At 40.1% G+C, this 17,549-nt stretch overlaps 2 protein-coding genes across 21 annotated transcripts in view; one reads left to right on the forward strand and one right to left on the reverse strand.

Annotated features, from left to right (window-relative positions):
• Nucleotides 1-1,937: 1,937 nt before the first annotated feature.
• LOC126382271 (uncharacterized) lies at nt 1,938-3,980 on the forward strand. The gene has a single exon (XM_050032084.1). The coding sequence runs from the start codon at nt 1,938-1,940 to the stop codon at nt 3,978-3,980; it is 2,043 nt and encodes a 680-aa protein (XP_049888041.1).
• A 1,210-nt stretch (nt 3,981-5,190) lies between these two features.
• The window catches only part of LOC126379796 (ras GTPase-activating protein raskol), a 194,016-nt gene continuing 181,657 nt past the window's right edge, over nt 5,191-17,549 (reverse strand). For all 20 annotated transcript variants that reach the window (XM_050028716.1, XM_050028697.1, XM_050028687.1 and 17 more), the window contains 14 exons: nt 17,297-17,366; nt 15,726-15,853; nt 15,025-15,168; nt 13,942-14,087; nt 13,238-13,483; nt 12,612-12,811; nt 11,990-12,198; nt 11,599-11,711; nt 11,160-11,326; nt 10,231-10,470; nt 9,634-9,731; nt 7,536-9,540; nt 7,331-7,443; nt 5,191-7,061 (listed from right to left, as the gene is read on the reverse strand). In XM_050028716.1, the coding sequence (XP_049884673.1) occupies nt 6,821-7,061; nt 7,331-7,443; nt 7,536-9,540; nt 9,634-9,731; nt 10,231-10,470; nt 11,160-11,326; nt 11,599-11,711; nt 11,990-12,198; nt 12,612-12,811; nt 13,238-13,483; nt 13,942-14,087; nt 15,025-15,168; nt 15,726-15,853; nt 17,297-17,366 (4,120 nt within the window). In that variant the 3' untranslated portion in view covers nt 5,191-6,820. The remainder of the gene's footprint in view (nt 7,062-7,330; nt 7,444-7,535; nt 9,541-9,633; nt 9,732-10,230; nt 10,471-11,159; nt 11,327-11,598; nt 11,712-11,989; nt 12,199-12,611; nt 12,812-13,237; nt 13,484-13,941; nt 14,088-15,024; nt 15,169-15,725; nt 15,854-17,296; nt 17,367-17,549) is intronic.

The raw sequence follows: 17,549 nt of genomic DNA on the forward strand, positions 1-17,549 counted from the left end.
AAAAGTAAAATAGGAATTACTAATTTGCTTAGTCGTTCAAATGCCTGCTAATGAAATGTAATTGACTTGAACTTAATTGTATTGTATTATATAGTTGTAAATTACAATAAATCGTCTTGTACATACATTATCTACTTACGCCAGTATTCCCTATGTCATCTTGCAGCATCAGGCATTCTCAGATTTTTACATTATTTCTTGTCCTCGACTGGTGTTAGCTTTAAAGTACTTGCATTGATATTTCTTATTTATACATATCGCAAAGATTTATTATTACAAAAACTTAACAATAAAATATTGTTAAACTCAACATTACAAATAATTAAAACTAAACTACTAAAACTAAAAGGAACAAAAGTAACAACTGCGTATGGGCATTCTAAAATACATAAGATGACCTGTAAAGTCGACTTTATGACATAGGGGAGCGGTGATAATAAGAAGCATGAAATAACTATATGGCTCTGTTTTTTTTGTGAATCTAAAGAAGTAAATAATATCATTCGTTACTCGTATATATACGTAGGTACTACTTAACTTAGCGGCGGAAGTTAAGCTGAAACGTAGTCCCCGCTCTCCAGTCAGTGAGGTTTCCACATTTGCTTGTGTTACGATTGATTGACAGTTTCCTGGTCGGAGTGCACCCTAAATAATATGGAGATGGATTCGCAGGCGTATGAATGAGGTGGAGAATTATTCAGGTGATGGATGGTCCGGACAACGACCCGGGGTCTATAACCGACCGAGTTTCGGACAGCTGATCGGCCGAACTCGCGCATAAACGATCGAACTTTTCAGAAACCGTTACTAATACATATTTGTGTGCTGTATTGATTATGAAAGAATGAATTTAACATCAAAAACGGATCTTTCGTTCATAAGCTGTGAACGATTCTTGACTACCTTAGTTGCTAGAGAACTATATCATGTAACTATGTCTAAATGACACAGGTGCATCCGTCATCGCAACTCACTTTGATACCTTAACTCTGTGGTTCCCTCCTATGTTCACCCTATGGTACCTACTGTATCTTTGTTCACTATAAGTTAGCTAGTATCCTACTGTTGTTGTTTTATCATCAGTCATCATCAATAAATATCTAATATAAAATGCCTGTGTATGTAGGTTCAGCCTAATATCGAGCACCTACTTGAATTTGCATGCGGTTTTTACTGTGAATCTACATTTCTGCAACAATAAAAATAGATTAAAAATTGTCTTCGTCCTGATGTCCTTAGAAACGGTATAGTACGATCTACTCTGAACCGGCGTGCGTGTATGAAGCGACTGATGAATGTGGAGGAAGCAAGAGAAGTGTATCAGGATCGAAGCAAATGGAATTCTATAGTCTCTGCTTACCCCGGTGGGAAATAGGCATGAGTTTATGCATGTATGTAAAAATTGTCTTCAAGTATTATTGCTTGTAACAAAATCACCCATATACCTGTAATACACACCTACCTAATGCGGAAAATATATGAAAATTCGATAAACGATAATAGCTGAAAAGTATGCTTAAATTAGAAAACTAGATTAGTAAAAAAAAAGAATTTATCCCTACCATACATCTATAAATTATTATTAAACCATGTAAAAACATAAGTTATCAAAAATTTTCAGATGTCGTTCCAGTACAATGTACTTTAGTTCTTCTACTCGACAACAGATGGCAGCACATATAAAATCTATACAAAGAGGTACGATTATTTTCATTAAAAACTATGAGGCGCAGAAAGTATGATTGTAATTTAAAAATAATCCACTTTGTCACTTTTCGTCCCTAGTGATAGGTATATCAATAGGGTTTTAAAATATTTTTCCAAATTATATTTGTATACTAACTGTTCTTTATGTCGTGAAATTGTTGTTATTATTGTTATTATTACTATTGGGTTTTTTTGAGTAATATTTTTTGTGTTATTTTTAACTAAAAATCATGGCTAGTCACGGTCACGGACATGGACACCATTTCGAGGTGGTGTTTACTCGCAAAATGGAGGAGAGAAAAGTCTTCATGGAAGAGCTAAAGGAAATACGAGCTCAGACATATAAACGTGTTTACAAAGAAATAAAGAAGAACGTCGGGCCCAAATGGTACCAAGCTCTTAGCGTCAAACAAAGAAGTGCTCTGGACACACTGAATGGCTGTCTATACAAAGACTTACTGGAAGGTCGTCCTGTGCGGACGGCGAAAGTATTGAATGCTCTAGGCATATACCCACGCCCTAACCGTCTAGAACTTCTAAACTGTATGTACATCGGCCGCAACGACAGCAAAGACTTCCTTGCCGAACTATTTCTGTTTATGTACAACCATTATTGCAGTGCACGACTCCCCTCATACGACCTGAACGCAAGGCTTTTGCTTACGAGCATTTTCTATTTAGGTTTGGACAATTTATTGGCTTTGCTAGAGGAGACATTTAAACCCGATCCTCCCCCACCACCCCCTCCAAAACCAAAACCGAAGCCTAAACCTATACTGGCGTCGCCGTATCTTCAGGAATTTGTTATCCCGATTTGGGAACCGACGCGTCCTAAGCGCAAGCCGCCTCAGCCGCTGCCGGTAAACCTGGATCACTTGAACGAGCCATACGAGGAGGACCCGCCTGTGCCGCGACCGCCGCCGCCCCCGCCGCCACCGCCGCCACCTAAGAAGAGACTCCCAGAAGCATACTGTGCGGCATTAGCAGGTTATACTAAATTGGAACCCTATAGAACTCAGAAACCAACTGAAATCAGAAGAATTGGACCTCCGGGTAAAAAAGTACGTGCATCAAAGCTTTGTCTTGTGGAGACTAAGAAAAAGACTTATGGTCTCGGCGCCTTGATAAAAGCTCGAAAAAAACGTAGAAGAAAACCTAAAGCCCCTAGCACAGGCTTGCCTAATGCACAATACATTATTAATGGCGTTTATACTTACAATGGTAAAGCACATTTCGTTCTTGGTTCCGTATCTATTATACCACCCAACGGCGATCTAATACACGGAGGGTACTACTTGATGGGAGATGAATACGTTAGGATACACCTTGGTATCAGAGCTTTTCCAGTGCCGCCTCCACCGCCTCCTTGCGATTGTTTGAAAAAATGGTCGCCTTCCATTATTCGCTATTTAGAACAAACTAAATGCCACTGTGGACATTACTACGATTTTGGAAATGAGGGTACCTATCCGATAGAAGAACCACAATTCTTTGACAAACCTACAGGCAAATTGCCTAGTCAGTTTAATTACAATACAATTTACGAATTAGATCCGAGAATGACTCATGTAGAAAGGGAGTTGAAAAGACATTGGGAAACCGACAGCGTGCTGCATTCAGACGACGATACTGATCCAAATCAGCAAAAGAAAAAGGCAAAGAAGAAGAAAGTGGTAAAAAAATCGTCCACTACATGTTTAGGAGATAAACCGACAATCGAAGATTACTTACGTTGTGCGTTACGGGGGATGAGGCGTATCAATATCGCATCGAAGCTACCAGACGTACATCTTACTCCGGAGCTCAAGGAATGGATGCGCAGTCGTATCTATGGCCCTCACACCCGACAAGAGAAAAAGCGATTGCTCCGAAAAAGCACCACATGGTGGGCTTACCTCAAGTCTTTCCAAAAAATGGGTCTCGGTAAAACTATTGCGCCCTATGACCCTCTGTACTCTATGGTTTCAACGTGGAGACATAAACAGAGTCTGAACGATCAATTTAGAAAATATATTATGAGGTACAGATTTCAGATGCTTAAAACACACGCGTACTTCAATAATTTGTTTTGGGGCACTATGTTTCAGGCAAAATTTCCTGATAAGCATTTTAGAGATATATTTTTCTCTTACTTAGTATCGCGGGTGTCGGATGTGCATATAATACATCCATACAGCACGGTTGAGACCGCCGAACGCTGTGAACTCATGCGGAAGAGGGCTCTCATCTGCCTTCCGAAAGGAGCAGAAGATGTTGATACAGGCGGGGGTTAGAACATGACGGATATTGAAAGTTACTTATTGGCCAAAAAAAATTACAAACGTGTCATGTAATAATGTCTTTGTGAATTAAATAGTTGTCAATTGTTGTTTCATAAATATTCAATTTTATTTTTATCCCAAACTTCAAACTTTTCTACGTAAGCGGGATGACAAGGTTAGTAGCACAATCAATCAATACAAGTATTAAATAAAATAAGTTTGTTTTCTGTATTAAACTTGAAAACCACTGAATTAATTTGCATGCGGCTTTTACTGTTATTATGTCCATATTATTAAAACTAAAATAAGGTAAATATTAAAACTTACTGTAAGTACTTACTAATATTTTTCAAAAACTCACCAGCTTTTTATGTATTGGGAACAGCTCACATTAATGCCCATATTTTTCTTAGTTTTTTTTTACAAATTTTGAAATTGACACTTTTTAGGATAAGCGCACTTGTATGTAAGTATTATGATTATAATCAAATCGATACTTGATAATTTATTTTTTCTAATATTTCAGCTGCTTGCAGCGACCCTGTCGCGGGATGACTGGCCAAGCGAGTGCTCGCATCATGTACGATGTTGTAACTACCCTCACTTCACTATTATTTTTGTGGGTCTGACACACATACAACACACACAGTATCGACGATAAACCTCGAGAATGTGATCTGAATTTATTTATCAAAAAATAAATCTTCAGAGTCAATGACGATCTGTGGAGATGATTTTAAAGTCGGTGAAGTTCAGCTGCCACGTGGCTGAAAGATCGGAAAAAATAATTGCTTTTTATACCCTTATTAAACGGTGTACTTATATCACGTATCGACCTCATCATCAGCCCATAGTCTGTCTTAAGGCGCGCCTCAAAGCCCTATCTTCAGCCTTACGTATCCAGTCACCTTCTGTAAGTCGTCCGGCCATCTTGCCAATGGTCGACCCAGAACACTCTTGCGCCAGCGGTTGTCGGTTCTGCGACAAATGGGGCCAGCCCACTGCCACTTTAGTTTACTAACTTTCAGAGCTATGTCGGTAACTTTGGTTCTCTGTCAGATAACATTATTTCGGATTCTATCTATCGCTGATCATGATTATATTTATAACAAATGGCTTCTATCATGACTTTCATCATTGGTATCTGTCTAGTACTTACGATTAATTTCTTAATGTACTTAATAAATATATCCGCTTAATAAAGGGATAATTAAAAACAATATACGTAATTCATAATTTAATGTGATAATATTTTATACCTACATATTTAGGTATATTTACATAAAGATAGACTTATAATTAGACACTGTAAACAGATTAGTTGTGAGAAATGTATCAGTTACAAATTATTTGAATAAATCGTATAATATGACCAAAAATATAGAGGAAAAGTAGATTTTTAATAAAATTTTGAATGTTAAGGTTAAGATCGTATGCTAAACTCCGCACTATAATACTCCAAAGGTATTAAAAATAGTTTATGTTTGAAGGTACCACAACTACACACTACAAACTAAATGATTTCTAAAATATTATCATACAAGTCTTATATTATTATTATTATAAAATCTTTAACTTTCTCTTTAAAATACAACACTAGGGCTACAATTGTAGTGCGTGCGTACTCCGTTACTACAACTCTAGTCTAAGGGATATTCAATCGTCTTTGGTATCAACGTTACAGAAAACAAAATAAACATGTCGCGAATATACCGGGTAGGCTAGAAAAATACTGATACAAAACGTATTAATGTCATTAAAGCATCTCTTGTTAATCCTAATGAAACAACGTAACAAATGAAATGAAAATGGCAACCTAACAAAACTTTGTTACTGTTAAATATTTAAAACATTGATATTGAATTACATCAATTAAGAAAGTTTCAAGTTAATTACTATATAAGAATTCATTATAGTTACTAAGCTTACAACGTATGATCGAAATAATATTAATCTGATACTAAATTGTGCATGATTCAAGCGCTAAAGATGATTCAAAATCTAATTTTATATCGAAGATAAAATTAAATCATACAATAAATGCGGAAGTGTATTTATTTTAATGAATTATTTTTATTTTCATCACACTGAAATTATTTTAGTGACTTGTAGGCAGTTGTAGTTTAATAATAAGTAGGTAAATAGCAACAAAGTGAAATTATTTTAAATTTATTTTTGTCTCAAATCAACTTGATTTGTACAATTATAAGTTTATTTACATCAATTGTCTGAATGCCCACTAATATTTGAGCATAAAAAGAGGCTCATGGACACACTTCGTATGCAGGGGAAACTGCATTGCATGATAATTTCATAAAAAAAATCCAATTAGTTACGATTCAAGTATCATGTGACGAAATTCACTACAAGACCACACAGTGTTTGAAACAAAAATGCGTAGAGAGCCTTTTATGCGCGTAAGTATACAAAATGTGTTGAATAAATGAACTATACCGGTAATCATTATTGAATGAAGAAGGCAGCCTTCGTTACGTCGTGTCAGCGAAAGATTCGAATAGTTTTCAAAGCGATTCGACATGAACTATTTTCAATCATAAATTGTTCAGTTTGGAAAAAAGAGTAGAAGTTAATTGCGCATCTAACGCGTATTTAAGCAGTCATAAGGACGCAATTTCTATAATGATTAATGAAACTCGGGGCTAAATTTCAGCTTCAACAATTACCGCTTTATAGCTGTAAGACATCGCTTTAAGCGATAAAGCTAATTTGTATTTTTTATTAGTTACTTTTCTTCAAATATTCAAAAGCAAATCTTCAGATTACGTAAGCGGACTGTGACGGGTTGATGACGAATTCTACTCTTTTTGCCATTAGAATGTTCGATGAAGAATTTAAATTTGCAATTCCTGATGTGAGTGCTGTGAGTGGGGTGAGGGGTGTGAGGGGCCGCTCGGCGCGGAGGAATGCGGCGCGCGCTGTTGTAGGTGGACCAGGGCTGAGAGCAGTCGCGTATTGGCTTCGTCTAGTGCCGCTATACGATGCTCCTGCGCTTCAATGACTCGCTGCTTGTGAGACAATGCCGCGGCCATTTTGCGCTGCTCGCGACGGAGCTCTTCTTCCACGCAGATCAACCTGCAAAGTTTATAATTGAAGAATAAGAGGGGATATAAATTATGGTGAGGATTCCCTCCTAAACACTTTGCCCCATGCCTGCTGGATGAAAGTAGGTAGTCAGATCTCAAGAATTACATACGATAAAGCGGATGCCAGAAATTAATAAAAGTGAATTATACTTTGTCCAAGAACTCAAGAGTCAGGCCACCGATATTTATTACATTTAGTAATTATTATATCGTTTTAGGGATATTTTTTACGGATAAAAATAACCTTAAAATATTTACCTTGAAATGATAGCCTTCATTTTTGCGTCGGTATGATCCTGGCCGGGTTCAGTAGGTAGCCGCCCTCGGAGCAGCTCAACTGAACACTTTAGCCTCTCAATTTCACGCTCGTACTAAAAAGTTAAAAAAATACAATATTAGGTATAAGTCGATTCAAGTTCTAAAAGTTATCAAAATGAATTATTCAAGTTCTTTGGCATATCACCTGTTCAATGGTTCTGTGATGTTTGGAAGCTCGTCGTCTCCCTGTTGTACTGTACAGCGTGTCTTCCAATTCATCGGAACTGTCTGTCATGTCCCTCTTGGACTCTAGACTCAATCGCCTTTGCAATTTGTCCCGGTTGACAACTTCTCTATCAGCGCGTATTTGCGCCCTATCACTGGCCTCACTCGACTGAGACTCCCGACTGAATACCCGAGAAGGCGATTCCTGCTTTCCATAATACTCCTGTTGATGCCTTTCTAAGTCCTCGTTCAATCTGCTACTCGACATCTTAGCCCCAGAATACGCTCTATCTAGCGGATAATTCGTTTCCGGAATTGTACTCTCAGTCATAACATATTTTTCGGGAGAACTCTTCGCGCTTTCCATGTTGTACAAAGCCTTCTGACTTCGTGATATTTGTAGCCGATACATTTCTTTGTTGACCTCTTCTACGTTTGAATCAGACCTGCTCATCGGGTATCCGGAGTCCGTTGAGATGTGATGCGGTTTACTTTCGTACAAGGATTCTCCACGCTGTCCGAAGTGCTTCAAATTAAGCTGGTTTTGATTCGTGGAGTAAGAGAGCATCGGATTTGTTCTGGGCATTCGCGTTTTGCTACTTTTACGCAGACTCGGCGAGTTACTCGACGACTCTTCATCCCTCGTTCTCGGGGAGTGACTGTGGTTGCTTCTCTGGTACAAATCTTCGTAATTACTATTATCTCTGGCGAGTTTTCGGTGGGTATTGTTACGGTTCTGTTGGTCATAGTTTCTACCATCGTCGTTGAAGTTGGTAGAACCCTCTTCCGAGTTTGTTTCCACGTTGTCAGTGCTCAATCCCTCCTCATCTATTGATGAACTGGATGAGTCACACGAACAACGCTTTGAGTTTCTAGTCTCACAGTTCTTCTTCTTATCCTGTGATTGCCGATTGTCTTCCATGTTGTATACAGGATTCGTGAATACTAATGGAGCTATCTTTGAGTTTACATTTGTGTTGTTTTGTGCGTTGTCTGCAGTGGTGAAGTTTTGTATACCGTATTTCTGAATATCGTACTCAATTTTTTGTTGCACTGGGCTCTTTGGATAAAATTTGTCATTCTTGCTGTCATAATACTGTTTATCTCTCTGTTTTTGGTAGTTTAGCTGTGAGTATCGACTCATTGGCTGGCCGCCGTTCTCATACGGTTGATGCAGGTGCGTTGAATTTTCGATGGGACTAGAACTTTGGCTGTAAGTTGCAATACTTTGGTAGCCCGAGCTAGCGACGTTTGAGAGACCACTGATAGACACGTTCGAGCCATTGTTCGTGTAATTTGTTTTGTTCCCGTTAACGATGTTATTGTTGTTCGCTTTGGATTGTGCCAGGTTTTTCTTATTCATGATGAGTTTGTCTTCGACAATATCAGAATCGTCAGCGTATTTTAAAAGGTCTGACAGCTCATCCAATGTCGCGGTGTCTTTGATCAAATTCTGCATTTCAGTGGAGCAGTAGTTATGATTGATGCTGTCACTACTCGGAGATCGCTCAGTGCTGTTGTAATTTGAGTTGTGGAAGTGCGTCTGTTGGTTATAATTGTTCGGCTTGTATCTTTCTTGGAATCGTCTCTCCAAGCTTTCATTTACACCGTTTGTGATGCCTTTTGGATACTGGTCTGAAGTGAAGCCAATCTGTACAACCTTGAGATTGACACAATGTTCCTGGTTGTTGTATTGGGAGCTATATCTATCAGGGTTTACGTTCGGGTTAACTTGGTTTGTCCCATAACCGTTCCTTGGAAGGGTTGCCGAGCGTAGGTTGAAACTTGGTGACTTGGAGACACCGACGTATGTTCCTTTGTACTTTGATTCCTCTGCATTAGACTTAGATGGGCTGATATTGAATTGGACGCCATTCTTGTTCATTATGGGCGAGCTGTGAGCGAAGTTGCTGTTCATTTGACCGTTGGTAGTAGCCTCTGTGTTGTTCTGTTTGGTTGGAGTATTGCACGTTGGGTCATTGAACCTGTAAAAGAGGTATCTAATTAATATCATTCACAAAGGTAATTAATCAAAAAAAATCCCAACTGATCAGATAAAATGTATGACAAATATGTACCTAAAGATGTTCTCAGATAGCTGTGGCGAAGGCCCGATGTCGTTGCTTACTAGCCTCTTGCTCAAATCGTCTAGTATATCAGACAATGGATCCAACTCCTGAAATAAATATATTTGTATATTAAAATTAACTGTATTTCAAAAGACAGATTAGTGGGCCTAATAAGTAACATTGATCAAAGAAATGTACAATGAATTAAATTAATAATCACGTATATACCTACTACTATTTCTACTATGGTAAGCTCTTTTGTGAATCATTATCTCCCTAGTTATCTACAGGATCCGCTTACCTAACCTGAAGATTTGACAGGTCCGGTTTTTTACAAAAGCGACTGCCTGTCTCACCTTCCAACCCGCGAAGGGAAAACCAGCCTAATACAGGTTAGGTTACATACCTCCGAAACGCATTTGTCGGGTGTGTGGGTTTCCTCACAATGTTTTTTATTGCTGAACACGTGATAATCATTTATGTTCCTAACATGAATTCGAAAAACGATTTCGAAATTCATAGTTTGGTTGGTAGGGAAGTTGTGTTTTGTGAATAAATTAATAAATATTTACCAATTACAATGTATTACTGTTACAAGATACAAACCTGCATCCTAGCAGCAGGCAACTTTGGAAGGCTGTCAACCAACAACCCGTGCAGGGTCGCCAGTTGCTTCCCAAGGTCGACGTGTGGGGCCCACTCAGGGTCCGCCTCCACCGCTCCGTAGATCTCTCTGGAGCTTTCAGAGCCCGCGTTGGATCCCTGAGAGGCGGATGAGTTGCGGTTGCTCCCGTCTTGCTGCTGCTGGTGCTGTTGCGGTTGCTGTTGCTGTTCTGGTGGGCGTGTCTGTTGAACAAACATTTTTTTTATTTATAGGGAAGAGAGGAAGGGGTAGACCTAGGATAACATTTATGAAACAAATAAAAGAGAAGGTGCAGATCGTGTCGTATCGGGAAGTGAAGGTTTTGGCGGGAAGAAGAGAGGAATGGCGGTTACTCCACCAACAAGAGCGCAGCTCTTAAATAGAGAGAGAGAAGGTAATATATGAGACTAGTAGTAGAGGATAACCGCGCTGATTAGATGTCATTTATTTCAATTTCAGAAAATGCTGTAATTTTTTTAAGGACATATTTTTACTAGGTAATAGTAAGCATTTTCGGACGTGTCCTATAGCACAAAACTCTATACGATTTCGATTGGCTGAAAAAGACAATACAACTGTCAATATTTTTTTTTTTTTTGGAAAGCGCTTAAAGTTAACCAGCTCTTCAGCGTGTTGACAACCAGCATTGATGGCCTTTGCCCAGCAGCAGTGCAATAGTGGCACTATTTTAGCTGGTAAGATAAGAAGATATAAGTAAACCAGGTCTCTTCTCTTCTTACCGTGTGGGTTGTGAGGTGGAATACTAGCCTCATCAACCCTGGTGTCAGGGTTACTATTGAGCCGCCAAAGGCCCCTGACATGGCTCATGTAACGACTACTTACTTACATCAGTAAGTAGTAACCGGGACCAACGGGTAAACCAGGTGCTCACCGAGATAGCTCTGAGGAAAGCCTTCATGTTAGGCGCTTCTTGCTCGAGGAAATCGTTGAGGAACTCCATGAACGCCTCCTTGCCCTGGAACCGCGTGAAGTTGGCCAGCGTCTGCAGCGTCTTAGCGACCAGCGTCAAGTTGCGCGCGGCTCGCTCATTCGGGTACTCTGTATAGGAAATAAAAATAATGTCTACAATATAATTTGTAAGTTACGCCCATCATTTCTATCAGCTAAGTCGTTAAAAACAGGCTAGCTAGAAATTTAAACTTTAATGCATTACTATTTACAATCCTTACAATGAGACAAGTAAATTTATAAATTATGTTGATGTTTATTATGATTAGAAACAAGGTCTGTAAATGCAAAGGTGGGTCTCAAAAATCTATCTTCCAGTGTGTTACCTTAAACCAATGACGATTACTATGAATGGTGCTTACCATGAGTAATTCCAAAAAGACTCGGAGACAGAATAGCAGGACAAAGGAAACGAAGGAAGATAGAGGCACTGATCAAGTTGTCCGAAATGTCTTCCCGGCCCATGGACGTCAACCTGAAATAAAAACATAAATTCGTTAAAGTCGTTGGAAATGCTAATACAAGTTTTCTTCCAAGGTAGGATCTTTAAAAGAATTTCCATGGTATCTACTAAAATAGTAAGCGTACCTATTAAATTAAAGAAAAATGTCGATTGGAGTGAGGCCTGTGTCCAGCAGTGGAGGGTATGTACTTACATACATACGTAAACTCACGCCTATTTCCCACCGGGGTAAGCAGAGACTATAGAATTCCATTCCATGGAGGGTATGTATGCTGTGTATGTTATGTTACCTCTCTCTGAAAGTAGCAAAGCAGTCTCTCAGCGGCGGTGGGAACCTAGGCGCGGACGATGCTATGGCTCTCCAAGCTAAGGTGACGGCGTCTCTGAGTGCCGTTTGCTGTCGCCGCAGTGCCGCTCCGCTGCCAGCCCGCAGCGGGTCCACCTCGCATTCTGCAGCGCCTGGCCCGGCCGCTGCTGCTACTGCTTCACCTAGAGTATCCTGCGAAAAGTGAAGGGAAAAATAAGTAAATATTCGGAGACTGTACCACTACGTGTGTGACCTATCACGTTGGTCTACCAGAAAGCTCGATGAGGTGTGGGTACTTAGTAATCTGTTAAAAAGTTTAAAGGATGTAAAGTGTCAGTAGTGTCAAACTGAACCAAGGATCCAGTTCCGAATACCGTGATAGAGTTAGGCTGTCAGACTGCGGTAACCAGAGCGAGACAGTTCAGTCCACGCACTATAGTTAATTCTGTAAAAAACCGGGCCTGTCAAATATTCAGGTTAGGTACTTAAGCGAACCCTGTACAGAATAAAGCTACCGAGATAAAGTGACTATTTTTTGATTATTATCTATTCTCAAACGTCACTGCCAAGATTGAGTTAAACTAATGCTGAAAATCGCAACTAACCTGTAAATACTGGTCGCCGACGAGCTTCAAGTACGCCTCCATACTCTTGGTGGCGAGTGAGTTTCCGCGGAAGGTGAGCGAGTGGTCGCCGGTTCGTCGAACGTCCAGAGCGACCACGTCAGCGAGGTATCTCGGTGCTAAACCCGCCCCAGCCATGCACAGTACTAACGCGCAGCCAATATCTTCTTTTGCTTTGACTCCTGCAAATAATGAATGAATGAATTAGAGAACATTGCATCACATATACAGGACTATTCCACATCTGCAAAGACATCAAAGTTAGGGTGAAATATTAATTTTATATTGCATTTGTCGAGGATCTGAGAGTTTTTGTCACCCAGCTCCCAGCAAGAATACGAATAAGAGTATACTATGAATTTGTATCGCTTACCTCCGGTTGATTGAGGGGAGGCCTGTGCCCAGCAGTGGGAAGTATATAGGCAGTTTATGTTATGTTTATGTAAGGTAGACTAAGAACCGTTCGTATGGACTAGTAGTAATACGTCGACGCATTGGTAGCAGCATTTGATGAGCACCGTTTCTTAAGCTATCGCACGCGACATATATCTACGAAACTGCGTTTCTATTTCGATATTCTCTGCAATACGAAACGTCTTCCAACTCACCTATAACCGGCTCGAGATATTCGCACAGCCGCCTGTAGTTCCTCTTGAGGTAGTCGAGGAACCGTCCGTAGTGGTCCAGTGGCAGTACGTCGACACACTGGTAGCGGCATTTGATGCGCAGCGCGGGCGCCGGCGGCGGCGGCGCGCGGCCTCCGGGCGACTGCGGCTTGTCGCCCTCAGACAACGGGTACCACCGCTCGTTGAGGTATCGCGACGATACGTCGTCGACCGGGATACGTACTGTGCCTGAAACGAAAGTATACACGGTTTAGTCACATAACACGTTGACAGTCCAGTGATCCATATACGGGTCATGACGGACTAGCTCAATACGTGAGCCATTAAGAAACGACCAGATACGCACTAAAAGCGGGTGCTCCACTTGGATTCCGGGTAACTTAGCAAAGGTTGACGTAATATGCGGGACTTACAAGGAAGTCAAAACATTTTGTAAGGGACTGTCAACGTGTTAAGTCGACTGTAAAATAAGAGATGGTTGAAACTTGTTTCTTTTGGAATAGTAGTGCGCCCTCTTTTGCGCATACGAGACATGTAATAAGTTTTCAAAGACAAGATCAAATATTTTTGTTACATTGGATAAATTAGTTTACTTACTTGTTTTTCTTTGTAGTTCTTAACGTATGAATATGACATTCTATTATAAATAAATACAAGGCTATTAAAGGTTAATTAAAGCGACATACCGACTAGGGCGTGTTTGTCGCGTTTCCGTGAACGTCGCTCGGGCTCACGATACACATTGATATGTATCGCGCGCACCGCTTGTAGGTTGGCGAACTCGTATACCTCGCCCCAGAAACACAGCTCCGTCTTTAGCTTCGATGACGACCTGGGGATTGTCAAAGAGAAATTAATTTTATAACATTCTACATACAGATAGATTTCCTCACACCCATGGGTAGAGAGAGCGCCGTAAATTATCCGAGGACTAGCAGCTACTTGCCGCACTTGTTATTGAAGTCCTAAATCCCAATAATGGACTACTACAATAGCCCGGACACTATACAAAAATCCTCGCCTCACTCTATAAGTGCGAGTGAGACAGATAGTCCGCGCTTGCTCCCTTAACGGCTTACGGCCATTTAGACTAAAATGAGACCCACCTGGTAGGTGAATCAAGCTCGGGCAGAGTGTCCGTTTTATACGTAGTATTATTCTTTATTCTATGATACCACCAAGATAAAAGCCGCAATATTATGAAAATGCTAAAATTTTCTTTGATTTTAATGTATTATCTCAAGTTAATGGTTTATCAACCTCGAACTTTTACCCGCTGCGTCCTACTAAAACAGATCTTTAAATTTTGGTAATTATGAGTATTAAAGACACTGCTACGTCACCACAACCGGCTCGCCACCTATCACGTTGGTCTAACAGAAAATTCGATGAAGTATGGGTACCTAGATCATCTTGCGTTGCGAAATTGCGATGGATGTACCTCTAACTACTTCAATTAGGATATAAACGCGAATGGAGGGCGCGAATTTCTACCTGTAAATGTTGCTACATGTAGAAGTGCTAAATATATGCACATCAACTAAGTACATATCACACACACAAACACACACACACATACACACACACACGCACGCACGCACGCACGCACGCACATCTTATCTCATTAGGAAGAGCGGGGCTTCCTGACACAGGTCTTTAAATGAGGCTTACTAGGAAGTCCCAATAACGGGGTTATATATTGATGTACTATTTAAAGCAAATAAACTATTTTGATTTTTGATTTTGATTTTTTGACAATAACTACCTACCTAGCATACAGCGTGTCGTCCAGCAGTATCTCGCAGTAGTAGCGCTTCTTGGGCGGGATAGCTTTAGCCTCCAGTAGCCATAACTTGACCGTGCGCTCGCATCGCCGCGTCCGGGTCTCCTCCGGCCGCGCAGCTTGTCTTAAGCTGAAATATACATTTATAATTTAGTAATATAGTATATTATATAAAATAGACAATAACAATCTATTTAGTCAAATAAGCCCCCGCGGGTGGATCCGGGCGCAAAGGTCCCCATCACGCTCGCCGCGTTACCACGTTGTATGGCGATGGACAACCTTTGCGCCAGGAAACAACCCGCACGAGCATCCGACCCCCTGTCCCTTAGTATATATTTATTTCAAGTTTTTTCCTAATAAAGTATAATACTAATATATATTTTTTAACTACTTATATAACACTTTGTTTTGACGTAAATAAACTTTTTAGTAGTATTTTTATTGTTACAGAACAGAATATAAAAACTAGTAGAAATCTCTTCGAGCAGACCATGATTTTATTAATTTCTATAATAAGTACATGTAAAGTTAATAAGTTACTCATTTGTCGAGGCTACACGTCTAACGAAACAGTCCCACAGTCGACAATTGCCTCTTCTATTTCTTATAGGTACTTATTTAAGTTTTCGTAAAAATATTAGTAGAAAGTAGGGTAAGGAATGAAATAATGAAAAAACACGTTACCTGTATATCCATCTATCTCGCTCCTTCCGTGAGGCACAGGCGAAGTAGCGTGGCGCTCTGTTCTCAGCGCTCAGAGCAAAGCAGTGTGGTCTGCCTAGTACCGACGAGTGGAGGGCGCGAATTTCTACCTGTAAATGACAATATTGGTTTTTTAAATATTTTTACTAACACAGTTGGTTTGACCATTGTAGATGACGACACGAGTCACCACCTATCACGTTGGTGTAACAGAAAGCTCGTTACCTGTTAATAGCCTGCGTGGTCCAGTGGTTGAGCGTGGTGCTTACGATCCGGAGGTCCCGGGTTCGAATCCCGGTGGGGACAAATCACAAAAATTACTTTGTGATCCCTAGTTTGGTTAGAACATTACAGGCTGATCACCTGATTGTCCAAAAAGTAAAAAGATCCGTGCTTCGGAAGGCACGTTAAGCCGTTGGTCCTGGTTATTACTTACTGATGTAAGTACGTTACTGATGTAAGTACGTAGTCGTTACATGAGTCATGTCAGGGGCCTATGGCGGTTCAGTAATAACCCTGACACAGGGTTGATGGGGTTGGTAATTCACCTCACAATCCAGACGATAGAAGAAGAACAGGAAGCTCGTTGAGAAGTGGGTACTTATTTCACCATGCGATGAATGCACCTCTGTCTCACTAACCTAATTGGGAATATGTAGGTACCTATGTAATGTGGGTAATATGAGAATTCAATTTCCATATGTTTACTTTCACCTCCGTTCTATCCCAGATTGACAGGACTTTAAGAACGTTTTTCTTCACGACCGCTTATAACCCGTTACAAGAACTCAAGAGGTATATACCTCTTGCCATGTTTATAGGTTTTGCAATTCTTGAATGAGTCAGTATGTGGTATTTGCCTTTTTTATTATAGACCATCTAGTATAGCCGGCAAATACGCATACGTCTGATGATGAGTGGTAAGACTACTTTTTTGAAGTATTTACTGAATATAATTATGCTTGGTTCTGATAGGCATAAAGGTAGGCAAAGTACATAGACTTCCGCTTTCTTTCTCCTTATCCACTACTTATAGCATGATTAGAATGAGTCGTGGTAGCCCAGTTGGTAGAACGCTTGCCTCTCACTTTGAGGTCGCAGGTTCGAATCCAGCACAGGCCTAAACCAATGATTGTCGAATTTGTTTTCGAATTCATGTTTGGATCATAAATGATTATCACGTGCTCAGCGGTGAGGGAAAATATCGTGAGGAAACCCGCATTCCCGAGAAATGCATTTTCAGAGGTGTGTCACCTAACTTGTAGGTATTGGGCTGGATTTCTGTAAAAAACCGGACCTGTCAAATCTTCAGGTTATGTAATAAATGCTAGGGAGATGATGATTAGAATGACAGCAGGATATAGTACATCGCCGAGCGCGACAGAAACGTGAAATATAATTATCTCTTTCGCACTAATAGTATACAGCTTAGTACGAAAGAGGCGAGAGGTATGTCTATGTAATCATGTTACATTATAAAAACTGTATTCTTCCTATCGACATTCTATAATATTACACTTGACATATTAAACATACATATTATAGTGACTTACCTGATTTGGTGGTCCTAAGTCCATTGTTGACACTGCTGGTGAGTGCGCCGATAGTAAGCTCTCGTGTGATCTGTAAAGATACAACAACTTGATAAACTTACTTTCGAAGTTTCGACCATAAAAGCGAATGATTCACTGTCTGAATTATATCACTAAGTGTGGGTGAAATGAATCGACACGAACTTTCTTTTGCGAACTGTTATGAATCATCTCTTCGATTCAATCATCATTCGACATTTGCTGAAGAAAAGGT

The sequence above is a fragment of the Pectinophora gossypiella genome, chromosome 3 (genome assembly GCF_024362695.1).
Source record: "Pectinophora gossypiella chromosome 3, ilPecGoss1.1, whole genome shotgun sequence".
Taxonomy (NCBI): domain Eukaryota; kingdom Metazoa; phylum Arthropoda; class Insecta; order Lepidoptera; family Gelechiidae; genus Pectinophora; species Pectinophora gossypiella.